Here is a 13,982-nt window from a genome sequence, read left to right as displayed (position 1 = left end):
TAAAAGTGTTCCGGATATAGGATAAAAAAACAGGGGCGCACATTTCCATAGAAAACTATTACAGCCAAATACTAGAATTCAAAGATATAGCATGCTTAGCTAGAGTTGGCAACTTCATTAGATCAATAGTGCCACAGCCAGGCTAGAATATCGCCCATGATTCATCGATCACAACAATTATGATCCGGATTTTGATCAAAACATGGCAGTATGCTCCCTATTCTTGCAGTACATATGATTAATCAATTTATATGAAATTTCAACTCAATAAATCATTTAACGTCATATATGAAGACAAAATATATCCCAATGAATATTCGAGTGGCGAATTTATTCAGATACTGCTTTTTGCAACAATACAATCATGACCGATATTAACAAAATAAACCCCACTCGAATATTGTTATTTATTTACGGAAAAACATGAGAAGCCCAAACAGGCAGTGGCAGTATGATTCTAAATGAAGGACATAGCAACAGTATTTTTATGCTACACTGCATGAACAGCAAGCCCACACTCACGTTCCTACTGTAAACCCCAGGATCCAAAGGAAAAACCAAGCATGACTGTTGAAAACTTTCATGTCATCGTGTGAAAATTCGTATGTAGCACAAACTAATCAATCTTGACATTTGAATATAGGAGTGTGTCCCTCGTAAGCGGCATGTTCATGAGCAAGCAAATCTGCACAATCAGCACATGGTGTTGTCATAGATTGCATTTCGCCAAAGTTGATCAATAATAGACAAGACTACAAGAAAGCATGCTCACCCCAATGAGAGTTGAGACGAGAAGGATGATCCCTGTAATCCATGCAAGACTCAATCTAACAAGATATATAGCAGCTATAGAAGCTGTAGCATTAGTTTTAGATGCTTCTGCAAGCCGTCTTGAGATATGCAATGAAGACGGTGCATCGATGATGGATGCCAAGGATGTTGAAGCCTCCTTAGCGGATATTACCAGTCCAACAATTTTTCCTATATTAATACATCATAAATGTCGAAACAGAAAAAAATCAACTGTCAATAGTGTTCTGCAAATATAACAAGTGTACTGATTGCAAAGGTTATGTTTCAAGTCAACAATCAACCGCACAAAGTAATTTACCATTATATGCTCCCTGCAATTGATCAAATGCTTTTGTGAGAGCTGTCTGAACTACTTCAGCTCCCTGCTTAACAATTTCTGCGGAACCATATTCATCTTCCAGAGCCTAAATAAACCGGTCAAATTAGTAACTTTATATCACTAACATAGGGGAGTCATGTGCTTATATCAAGGGTATCTGGGCAAGGAAGAGACAGGGTCTCCTGAATATTTTGCTGTGCACAGTTAATAAGGATATTCAAATTGCGGCTAAAGATTTATGTTTATAATTACCTTAATGCCCGTGAAGTGGCATACTAATAACTCTGCAGGGCTCACCATGCCTCCTGAGAAATCTTCGTGAACCTGAATACCCCTTTCGATGGTTTTAAGAAGGGAGATCAAGCTGGATGCAAATTCAACGTCTGCTTCCTGTGTAGACATGCAAATGCAGTTAAATAAATGCCTACAATTTAGTGGTCAATTTTGCACAAACTAGGAAGTGAGCTTATCCAATTTTAACAGAAAAACAATGCATCATCAGACGAGTTATGTTCTTTTGAAACCAAGTTCATGTTAGTATGCAAATGGATGATGAAGCGATGCTAACCTTAGTGAGGAACAAAGTAAGACTGTTTCCACTCTTCAAGGGAATGTTTAATTTGCTATCAGCTTTCTGATAGGATCCCGCCAACCAGGTTGCCTGCACAAAAATTGTTCTACTTTTAGTTTCTAGATTGTACTCCCTCCTTCCCAATATGTTAGGCATATTAGGAATTTGCACGAAAATTAGCGCATCGTTTGTTACAGGGGCCGTCGTACAAGGGATGCATCCCCGACTGGAAAAAAAAGAGAGGCAGGCACACGCATGATCTCCTTTGACCTAGTCTTGATTGACCGATCCAATCCCAAACTCAGATTGCCTCCAACTCGCCCCGCCAATTCTTTCCCGCGCCGGCCGTCAAAACTTCAAATTTGGAAAGCTCCTCAACCATCGATCGTGACTTACAGCGCTCCCCACTAACTTCTCTTTCTTCCCCCTGCTTCTTCCCTGTGCTTCTTCTCCCTCTGCTGTAGAGATCTCTCTGCTGTATGCTTTCGTAAACATGGTGGAAATTGACCTGAATCTGCCGCCTAGATGGGATGACAATGGCAATTACACTGGTCCTGTCATTGATCTCAACAATGATCTGCTATGGGCTGACACCTACGAAGGTTAGTTTCCTCACATGGATTTGTTTCTGCCTAGTTATCGATCTGAATGTCAGGAGTACTGTCAATCTCTAATTTTTCAACGATATCTGCATCAACAGACGTTGGCGAGGGAGAAGATTCTGACGATGCTCACAGAAACCACTGTAAAAATCATGCTAGCGGAGAGGCGCACATTGGAGGAGGTGGACACACGTCAAGCCTGCATGTCCGAATCGGCGGCATCGGACGCACACTAGACCTTGCCGGTCAGGGCCATGTTGGCGTGCATGCTGACCGTCGCCTCATCAGACGTGGTGTTTTTGGACGCTATGTCCCCGGCCATGTCGATGCCGGGCATGGTCGCCGGAGACCAGGCCTGACTGGGCACGGCGTAGGCTGGCTGGGAAATTGGCATAACTTTCAGCCTGGACAGAGCAACGCCGAGCAGCACATCATTCACGATGGCCACTGTTCATGGCAGCGACGAGCACCGCAACTCGGATCAGGGGAACAACGAGCACGGCAACTCGGATCAAGGGAACAACGCGCATGGCAATGGAGGGTATGGCAAAGGTGAGCATGACACCGGCGGTCATGGTACCGGCGAGAATGGCAACATCGAGCAGGGCGCCGGAGAACATGGCAACAGCGAAGGAGGTGGCGCAGGTCCGAGTAAGTGTACGAAACCTATTCTTTTCAGTTTGAGGCTTGAGTGCAGCCACGTTTCTTTCAAGCATACATCACTTTTTGATTGTTGTTTTACAGCGTGTTTAAATAATGCATGTAATTCAGGTGCAGAATTGTGTGGGTTCCTTAATTCTTTTTCATGATTGAATTGATCAGTGTTCCTTGTTGGCATAAGCACATGTACACTGAGAATTTGTAATCAAATAGGATTAGCAGAGTAGTAGTTCAAGCCGGTTATCTACTAGGTTATCAATTATTTTTGCATGGAATCAAGCAGGGCCTTTTTGCGCTAGCCTGCCTTTGTCGGCGTCGTTTATCATCGTGTCTCGCTGTTGCCCACTAGCACTTGGCATCGTGTGAATAGAGTTAGAGTACAGTACACGTGCATCCAGCATTGTCATTTGTCATCCAAGTTTATGTAGACTTGTGATAGCTACACACCTTGTTGCCTGACATGCTGTAAATTTTTTCTTGTCTCACAGATCAGAGGAAGCGCAAATGGTGCACAGACAATGAAAGGAGGACTATATACAGCATGCCTTTGGATAGGAGTACTCATGGCATATTGAAGCGAGGTGTTTCACTACAAGTGGCAGCACAGATGGGTGTTTCTCAGAGATGTGTGCAGCGTTATCTCTACTACTTAAAAATAACATAAGGTTCCCATTTCACCTTTCTTCTCACCACCCCTTCATCCAACCTTCCATGTATATGATAATCCATCACCTTAATTTACTTATCTTCTGAACCAATTCCACTCTAAACTTACCAAACTTCTAATCAAAACATAAGGTAATTCACGGTCAGAATTTGATGAACATTTATTTACAGTATCACTTTATTATTGAAAGGTAAATCACAAGTTAACGTACTAGAATATTTATATCCCGTTGCAATGCACGAGCATTGTTCTATTGGGAAAAAAGGCCAGAGAGGTGGAGGGGTGAATGCTGTTGTTAGCAAGAGGGCAAAGCACTGTAGCCGCAAGAAAGTTTAAATCAACCCAGATGATATTACTGCAATTCCAGTGATGAAAAGGACCACTCTGCATGACCTAGCCAAGGAGCTGAATTTTGCAAAGAGCACCTTACACAGGAGGTTTAAGGAAGGCAAATTCAAGCGTGACACGAACGATATCAAGCCAACATTGACTGATGAAAACATGAGAGGGCGTCGGTGCATATCGATGAGAAGTGGTTCTACATGACTAGAAGATGTCAGAAATATTACTTGGCCCTTGATGAGGACAAGCCTAAAAGGGGCATTAGGAACAAAGGATTTATTCCGAAGGTGATGTTCCTTGTAGCAATTACGAGGCCTAGATTTGATGCACCTGGGACATGCACATTTGATGGGAAAATTGGAATGTTTCCATTTGTAACTAGAGAGCCTTCTAAGAGGTCAAGCACAGGGGTGCTGGTACCATGATCACAAAGGCAATGATATCTGTCGCAAAGAATGATAGCCATGAGTTTCTTGTTAACAAGGTCCTGCTCCTGCCTGCCATTAAACAGAAATGGCTGGTTGAGGAATTTGGGGAGCCTATTTTCATCCAGCAAGACAACGCCAAAACCCATATTGATGTCAATGATGTTGTGTTTAAAGAAGCAGCAACTGCAGATGGGTTTGACATAAGACTGATCTACCAGCCACCCAATTCTCTTGATCTAAATGCTTTGGATCTTGGTCTTTTTTCAGGTATTAAATCCATATTCCAGAATTCAGCTATGAATAGCAAACACAAACATATTGCTGAAGACATTATGGATCTTGTTTTTTATTGCAGGGTATGCAAGCAATGTTTCAGAAGTCAGCTCCGAAAACCGTAGACGAACTTGTTGCTAAAGTCGGACAATTTGTTATGTTCAGGTGCTCAGTGTGTGTTTATCAGAGTTGCAAACTTATTTGTGAGTATTGTAATCAGATTTGCTAATGTGATTTGCTTCAGTTTGATGTGTTGTCATTTTTCTTGTCAGAAGATCCTGTGCACTTAATGTAATCAGAGTGCTAGCCTTTAATTCAGGAGTAATCGTGGAGTTCTTGGTCTTTACTGTCTTGCTCCTAGCTTCCTTGTGTCAAAAAATTCATGCTGGCAGTACTAGCAGGCCATGCATGGAGCCAGTCCATGCATGTACCAAACTGACTCAAAGGATCTTAGTGCAGGGGAGGGAATTTGTAAATGTAGCATGTGTTACTCCAAAAATAGCACGCATGGGCTACTCACAAAGGCTACAAAACATACTCCATCATAAGCAAAAAAATGAACTCTGATTTGTAAACCATGTTACAGAAAGATAAATGTTCATACTATTTCAGGCTAGGGGACCGAACAAATCTAACACGGATTAGGTAATGTAAGGTGAAAGCCAGTTTCAATAGGTAATCTATAAGGTTCAAAGTACAGGGGCAAAATAATTTTGAGCATGTCCTTCCGTACGGCAGACTCTGGTTTTTCTCCCTCACCTAGTTCTTCTTCAGCATTGTCATGCCCTTCTTCAGGCTCAATGTGTCCTTCGTTGCCATCATCATGCTCTGCTTCGGCCTCACCTTGCTCTTCTCCGGCCACTCCTAGCGAAGCTATTACCTCTGCTTCAATTTCCTCGAGGGAGTCCGGTGGTTGGCTCTCTCCTGCAAGGATGTCCTGTTCAACCTCGAAACTTTCTTGAGCTGACATATCTTCTGCACCAACACTCAAGTCTTCAAGAAAATCCGGGACTTGGCTACCTTCAATACTGGAGTACCACTCTTTGGGAAGATGTAAAGTATCATCTCCTATTGTCTCTTCGATGAGATCCTGACTTGGCTATCTTGATCATGCTCGGGCACATACTGTTGCTATTCGAAGACCTCGGTATTGTCCGCACGGTCGACGTCCATAGCTTGCTGCTTCGTCAGCTCGTTCTCTGCTTCAACCTGCACATCTTCAAGGGAATCCGGTACCTGAGTAGCATATGTGTCTGGCACATACATCCATAGCTTCATGCCCTCAGATTCTAGGACGCCATAGACATAGCTCATATCCACTTCTTCATCTCCGTTGATCATATCATTGGCTCCTTCAACAGTGATGTCCTGCTCATCGACACATTCGCCATCGTTGGTCTCGTCATCCGAGTTAACTTCGTGCGCACTGTTGACCTTGTTGATATAGTCCTCCCAGATCATGCGGCCATCACCCAGTCCGTCGCCGTACCCGCCGCCAAGAGCGTCGTCCTGTCCTTTATGTTTTCTTGCTTCATCACCATCGCCGTTGCGGACACCGTCGTCGTGGCCGTGGTCATCGCAGGTCCCGGTCTTCCCCGTCGACGTCCAACCTCCGTGTCGTCTAGCTGGTCGGGCTAGCTTCGAGCCGGCCGTATCGTGGTTGCCTGTTCCCATCGTACTGGGACGGCCGCGCACGAGACCGGCCTCATCGGCGGCAAGCTGCACAGCAATGCCATCGTCGGCGGCAAGATGGGCAGTAACTCCTTTGCCGGCGGGAGCGTAATCGCCAACACCGCCGCCGTTGAGGGGCCTGGCCATGGATTGATGTCTGTACGAGGTGGGAAAGATCGGAAGGAGAAATGGTGTGCTGGGCGTTCTTCACGCAGGAGAAAATTGCGCGGGGGAGGCAAGTGAGGTGGGTCATTCATGGGGAGAAAATTTTGAAGGAGAGAGAGACGAGTGGGTGCTCGTGGGAACTAACCGCAAGAGAGGGTCGTCGTCGTATTTTTTTTATTTCCTGAAAACTAGCTATCGTTAGCGACGCCGCAACTGTGCGCCTTACATTATGGAATTGCATGCAGTTCCTAATACGCCTAACATATCGGGAAGGAGGGGGTACTAGTTTCCTCCTAACGAAATAGTACATCTCTACTATTAAAGGGGAGTTGGGGATTGTACGTATGTACGTCCAACTCCCCCTACCCTCGATCTCCCCTCCTCCATCTCCTACATTAACTCAATCAAATCTTACCAAAACCACAACTAAATCAAAAGTTTCCTTGCCTTCCCCTACCCATACCCAAATCAAATCAAATCTTACCAAAACCTCAAACCTCAACTGAATCAAAACTTTCCTTCCCATACCCATACTCAAATCAAATAAAATCTTAGCAAAATCTAGAATATGATAGGTGTAAGATTTATGTCGAACATGATTGGTAATGAACCACTAGAATATGTATGCCCCCGTTGCAATGCATGGGCAACTAGCTAGTACTTACCAAGTTGGCGAGTTCGTTATCAAGAACATCTAATCCAGAAGATTCATCCGAACGAATGACAATCAATTCATCCTTATCTGCAAGGTACATGATCAATGATACTTATGTGTCAACAAGGCAGATACAGAAGTAGGGGCATCCAAGTTCCAAAAGCAGGGACATGCTCAGGAATTAGTCAGACCTGAAAGCTCTATAGCAGCACTTTTTGCACCATCAATCTTGGTTTTGTAAATACTGCCGGCATCAGATATGAAGCCATCAACATAGTCTGATATACGATCAAGAGAGACAACATTAGTGGCTACATCAAAATGCATGAATAATTCTGATAAAATCATTCCCAGCAAATTAACATACCATGGGATCCATCAAGTTGCATCAAGAAAACAGAACGAGGTCTGTCAAATGGGTTTGGGAGTAGCAGCTTGTTTAACTGAAAATCAATATAGACAAAGGTTGCATAGCTTAGATAGAGTAGCACAATGCACACAAAGGCTAGCTAAACCACAAAAGTTAAATAACCTTTGCAGAAGAAGGTGCAGGAAGAATGGCAGGTGGTGCAAAACCAAGCAAGACAGAAACAGCTGCAGAAACTTCACCAAGTGACATGGACGTGGCCTGTTGTAGCATGACAAGGCATATCATGAGATCATACTGCCCCGTGGGAGAGGAATGAAATAAAAACGACAACTAAGGTTGATTTGTCATGGTAACCACCACTGCCTTCACTCTTGAAGCGGCAGGGGGGGGGGGGGGGGGGGGGGTCAGTTAGGTAAAAGCAAGGGTAAAGTGCTATTAGGGCATATATGGACGCAGGTGCTTGTAGCAAACAAAGCAATAAACTGCTTCTTGCCATGCAGGTTTGATAAGGTGCTAATTTTAGGTACCTCTGACTAAATGTTGTTATGCATCTAAGAGCAAGTCTAATAAGATACAGTCAGTAGGCTTTAAGGATTAAAGTATTGTATTTTTGTTGAGTTAGATGGACGCGAGAGAAGAGGGGAGAGAAGGGAGGCAGGCTGTAGATTAACAGCCAGCTGCAGCAAGGCCTCCAAAAAACATTGTGAAAGTGTAGGGTGGGTCATATATTAATAAAGTAGTAAGTACTTAGTAACTAGCTACTATTAGTGTTGTCTATTAGGTTGGCTATAGCTGACATGATAATTTCATATAGCCGGTTGTTCACTATACTATTAACCATACTCTAAGCACCCATGGAGAGTAGGTGCTTAACTTTCTTGTTTGAGAACGAGTAGATGGGATGACATAAATGGCTGGGTAGTTGACGATCTATTACTGGCTTTATTGGCTCTCTTTAAGCCCCGATGTAAATGCATCATATCGCGTTGTAACAGCTAGTATTTGTTTTTTCAATGGTCGTCTGGTATTTTTTACGTACATGTGTAAGCTACGAACTAGTACAAACTATAATCCGGTATGGATTAGCTGGAAGAGTCGTTTGAACTTGGTGGCACGCAGCGACAGATTGGTCCGCCGAGAAAGAGAGAGGATGACTGGGGACTGAACCTGGTCCTCTGGCTGATCCCTCAGGTAGCGGTGCGATGCGCCATCGATGAAGGCCGCGGCATCTCCCTGTCTCTGTGGCAGCATACGGATGGAGCCATCGTAAGGGGGCAACAGATAAAGGATTTGCTAAGAGAGCAAGAGTTGGGTACCTCAGGGGCGGCGACGACAAAGGAGAAGGCAAGCGCGAGGAGAGGGAGGAAGAGAAGGAGGTGATGGCGAGCCATGGTCGCCGGCGTCGGCTGGAGATCCGATCGAGTCGCTGGCCAAGATTTGGATCTTGGTTGTCCCTCTCTCCCCCTCCCTCTAGAAAATAGATAGGGGAAGCAGCTGCATAGACAAGAGAGTAGATTCGGAGGTTGAGGAAAGGCAGGACACGACGCGCACGTTCCGACCTGTTATTATTGGTGGGCTTTGGGCTTCCTTTCTACTTCGATGTGATCTTCATGGGCCGTCGAGATACACGCGGCAGAAACGAAGAATGGGCGGGGTGACCTGATGCATTGTAGTTGTAGTTTGCCTCTTTCTCACGAGAAGTGCATGGATGAACCCGGTTACATATAAACCCATTTTGAAAAACACATTTCTAAATTCTAAAAAAATCTGGAAAAAAATTGCACGGGTACATCTCCATGTTCTATGTGCGTGCATAAAGTTTCACAGAAAAATTACTTTTTTGTGGCCTGTGAAAAAAGACAAAAAATTATGTTGTGAAACACTATTTAGAAGCACTGAAATTTGTCTTTTTTGCGGAGGCAAAACAAAAAGACATTTTTTCATAAAACTTTGTGCTGCGTACACATATTTGCGAACATGTATGCGTGATATTTTCTTTTGATTTCTTTGACATTTTAAAACATGTTTAAAATGCATTTTATGAAAAGTGAGTGCATATGCCCCTGGGTTCAGATGGTGCCCTCTCTCTTTCTCACAAGAGATAAAAAGTAGGAGGCCTTACCTTAAAAAAAGAACTTGTAGTTTGCCTTCCCCTCAAATAACAAATCTGTGGTTGGATGGTTAGAGAGACTGTGATATTCCCAGCCTATCAGGGTTTAAGTCTTGATACTTGCATTTATTTTTTGATTTATTTCAGGATTTCCGGCGATGCGCATTCAGTGGGAAGAGACGTTCGCGTCGACGACGAGGTGTCTATGGTGACTTCATAAATTTAAGATGATATGCCGGCTTAATCTTTCGAAGGTGCTCATAGGAGTAGGGTATACGTGCGTGTATTCATAGAGGTGAGTGTATGCGCGTGTATATGAGACTCCAAAACTCAAATCGCAGGAATCCTCCTCTTTACGTCTGCGAGATCAATCCTGTTAGCAAAAATCTTTTGGTCGTGAAATGAGAGGTGGATAACCCTACACTACCAAAGTTGCTAGTGTATTTTTGTTTGGTCGTGCTATAGTCTAGAGACACCACATATAAAACTCCATCCAATTCGAAGTTCGTTTATGCCCAATTAGTTTATTTTCAAGCACTATAGCCATTTTTTTAGAATCCTATAGCCGTTTAATTAATATATTTTTTATTACTAAAGCATTTGCATTGCCTTTTGGTCTTGGTCCATTTATCCTATGGCTATCTAACATCTTTGTGCGTCAAATAGCCAGCAAACCGGTGATGGAAATATGTCATAGGAGCAATAATTACAATGTTATTATTTATTTCCAAGTTTATAATATTGTTTATGTTCGACACTATAACTGCAATGGTGCTAGAGTATGCAATAACCACAAGGCCGGGAGAAAAACTCATGTAGACGTGTCGAATAATAAAATGGTAAATCGATTCCTAATCTCGCCTCTAGGACTAGCTCAAGTGTTGCATAATGGTTTTGTTTTCCTGATCACATGCATAAGTTAAGTGTAACGAGGATGCCAACAATTTTGAGGGCACAATGTTAGAAGAACACTTGTGTTGAACTGGCCTAAGTTGATTGTTATACTATGAGATCCCTTCATCACAAGTTTATGGTTTATAACACATGAAAGTTAACGTATGCATAATTCCTTTCATTATGAGAGCATCAAGTATCTTCATACCAAATGATATATTTTGGGGTTGTTCTAACGTTAACTGTAATAGCGTGATCATAACGAGAACTGAAAGCACAAGTGCTCACTAGGTGATTTTGGTAATTAATGTCAACATATCTTTTGTTGGACTAATACTTTTATCTAGTATATTTCAGAAAGTTCAACAAAGGTGTGGCATGGACAAGAGGATGTGGAACCCCTTCAAGATGCTAAGGACAAACATTGGCAAAAGCTCAAGACTCTACATTTTCATTTTAGTGGTCCAAGATCACATTGAGTCCATAGGAAAGCCAATACTATTAAAAGGGGATGAGGTGTTGCTCAATGGCTTGCTTGCTTAAAGTGCTTAATGATATGCTCCAAAGCCCTCAACCACTTTCTCATTTCCACATATGTCCCAAACCTAAAGTCAAACTCGGCCCCACCGATTTGATCTATCCGGCGCCACCGAGTTCGTTTGACATAGCCACTGCCATGAAACCCTAATCAGTTCAGTCTCATCGATGGGATCTCGGTCTCACCGAGATGGGCTTGCAAACTCTTTGTTGCGTGTTGCAATTATCTCGGTCTCACCGAGATATGCAATCGGTCCCACCGAGTTTGCTTGACCAACTCTCTGTTTTGCTTATTACTAAAATCAGTCTCACCGAGTTTGTGTAATTGGTCAAACTAAGTTGAGGTTTTACCCTAACCCTAGCACATCGGTCCCACCAAGTTGATCATATCGGTCCCACCGAGAACCCTAACGTTCACATTTTAAACAATATCGGTCTGACCGAGTTTCTCGATTCGGTCCCACCGAGTTTGGTGAATTTTGTGTAACAGCTAGATTTTGTGTGGAGGCTATATATACCCCTCCACCCACCCTCCATTCGTGGACAGAGCCATCAGAACATGCCTACACTTCCACTACTCATTTTCTGAAAGAGAGAGAACCACCTACTCATGTGTTGAGACCAATATATTTCAATCCAACCACAAGAATCTTGATCTCTAGCCTTCCCCAAGTTGCTTTCCACTCAAATCATCTTTCCACCATATCCAAATCTGTGAGAGAGAGAGTTGAGTGTTGGGGAGACTATCATTTGAAGCACAAGAGCAAGGAGTTCATCAACAACACACCATTTATTACCTTTTGGAGAGTGGTTTCTCCTAGATTGGTTAGGTGTCATTTGGGAGCCTCCGTCAAGATTGTGGAGTCCAACCAAGGAGTTTGTAAGGGTAAGGAGATCACCTACTTCGTGAAGATCTATCCAAGTGAGGCAAGTCCTTCGTGGGCGATGGCCATGGTGGGATAGACAAGGTTTCTTCTTCGTGGACTCTTCGTGGGTGGAGCCCTCCGTGGACTCGCGCAACCGTTACTCTTCGTGGGTTGAAGTCTCCATCAACGTGGATGTACGATAGCACCACCTATCGGAACCATGCCAAAAATCTCTGTGTCTCCAATTGAGGTTGCACACTCCAATCCCATCCTTTTACTTTCTTGCAACTTGCATGCTTTACTTTCCGCTGCTCATATACTCTTGCCATGCTTGCTTGAAATGTATGGTGAATGTTTAAATTTGTGCTAAAACTCCACCTTAACTTAAAGAATTAAAAAACTGCTACTTTTCTTTGTTGAGGGTCTAATCACCCCCCCTAGACACCTCTTCTCGATCCTTTCAATTTGTATCAGAGCTTTGGTCTCCATTGCTTTGGTTTAATCACCATCGTAGGAAAATGGATGAGTCTACGTTGGGGAGTCTTAGACGTAGAGTGCCTATACTTGATGGAGAGTTCTTTCATGATTGGAAAAATGAGATGCTTGAGATTTTCAATGAATATCACTTGAACAAGTACATTACTAGTCCTTGTGCGCCCCTTGTTGATCCTTTGCATCCTACCCCCAATGAGTCCATTGACATGATCGGCAACCTTAGAACTATCAATCTTATTACTAGAGGTTTGCCTAGAAATTTGTTTGGTTGCTTGCCTACTCTTGATTGTGCTTACACCATATGGAGATTTCTTGAGAAACGATTTCCAAACTATTCCTTGCTAAATCTAGATGTGATTCTTCATAAGTCAATTGCCTTAAGTAAGATGAATTCCAATGATCCTAGGTTTGGTGATTGTCTACTTGAGCTTCGTGAACTTATGCGTGCCAAAGGAGATGTTGGAATCATTAGCAACATCATTTCCAAAGTCATTAGAATTCATAAAGGTGAACATTGTGATGATCACTTATCTAATGAATCACTCTAGGAATTGATCAATCACAAGACGATGTTGAACATGGATACTATGATGAGGATGATGATAGTGACTTTGATCTCGATGAGTCTGTGAGACATTTTGGTCTTATGGCTAATCATCGCGACTACATGGCTGGAGGAAAGGAATGGGTTTTCGATAGTGGATGTACCGATCACATGACCGGATATAAGGATATGTTTCGAGAGCTTGCTGAAAATGATGGCCCTCGAAAGTATGTCACTTTTGGTGATAACTCAAAGGGTAAGGTGGTTGGCCTTGGTAAGGTGGCCATCTCACATGATAGCTCCATACAAAATGTTATGCTCGTTGAATCTCTTGGCTATAATTTACTTTCCGTATCTAGACTAGCTAACTTTGGCTTCAATGTCCTATTTACTGAAGTAGATTGCCAAGTGTGTCGAAGAGATAATCATAATATGGTCTTTATCGATATACATAGAGGTGATCTATACATTGTTGATTTCACTAAAAAGGCTCAACCTAGAACTTGCTTAATTGCTAAATCCTCTAAAGGTTGGTTGTGGCATAGAAGGTTAGGTCATGTGGGCATGCGAAATCTTGATAAGCTTATTAAAGGTGATCATATCCTTGGAGTGAAAGATGTTATATTTGATAAGGATAGATTGTGCAGTGCTTGTCAAGCAGGAAAACAGGTTGGAGGAAGCCACCCCGTGAATAACATCATGACCACGAGAAGACCGCTCGAGCTACTTCATATGGATCTCTTTGGTCCCAACGCCTATAAAAGTCTCAATGGAAACTCAGTTGGTCTAGTCATAGTCGATGATTTTTCAAGATTTATGTGGGCATTCTTTCTTAATGATAAATCGCAGGTCCAAAAGATCTTCAAGAACTTCGCTACGAAGGCCCAAAATCATTTTGAAGTGAAGATCAAGAAGGTTCGCAGCGACAACGGAACGGAGTTCAAGAACGCAAATATGGACACCTTTCTTGACGAAGACGCGATTTCACATGAGTTCTCGG

The 13,982-nt window shown here is 43.0% G+C and overlaps 1 protein-coding gene across 2 annotated transcripts; it reads right to left on the bottom strand.

Annotated features, from left to right (window-relative positions):
- Window positions 1-302: 302 nt before the first annotated feature.
- Window positions 303-9,089, bottom strand: LOC125525830 (uncharacterized). Of its 2 annotated transcripts, XM_048690835.2 has the most exons (11): window positions 8,853-9,089; window positions 8,704-8,775; window positions 7,699-7,794; window positions 7,534-7,609; window positions 7,358-7,444; window positions 7,177-7,253; window positions 1,701-1,793; window positions 1,385-1,522; window positions 1,112-1,217; window positions 773-981; window positions 303-685 (listed from the first exon to the last, which is right to left on the bottom strand). In XM_048690835.2, the coding sequence occupies exons 1-11, from the start codon at window positions 8,925-8,927 to the stop codon at window positions 617-619; spliced, it is 1,098 nt and encodes a 365-aa protein (XP_048546792.1). In that variant the 5' UTR covers window positions 8,928-9,089; the 3' UTR covers window positions 303-616. The 2 variants fall into 2 exon arrangements, with proteins under 2 accessions (XP_048546792.1, XP_048546794.1); XM_048690837.2 differs by lacking the exon at window positions 1,701-1,793.
- Between the last annotated feature and the right edge of the window lie 4,893 nt (window positions 9,090-13,982).

This window comes from Triticum urartu, chromosome 7A (genome assembly GCF_056163025.1).
Source record: "Triticum urartu cultivar PI428250 chromosome 7A, HENAU_Tu73, whole genome shotgun sequence".
In the NCBI taxonomy this organism is placed as follows: Eukaryota; Viridiplantae; Streptophyta; class Magnoliopsida; order Poales; family Poaceae; genus Triticum; species Triticum urartu.
The sequence above is the reverse complement of the archived record's forward strand: the minus strand, read 5'-3'. Positions and strand labels throughout refer to the sequence as shown.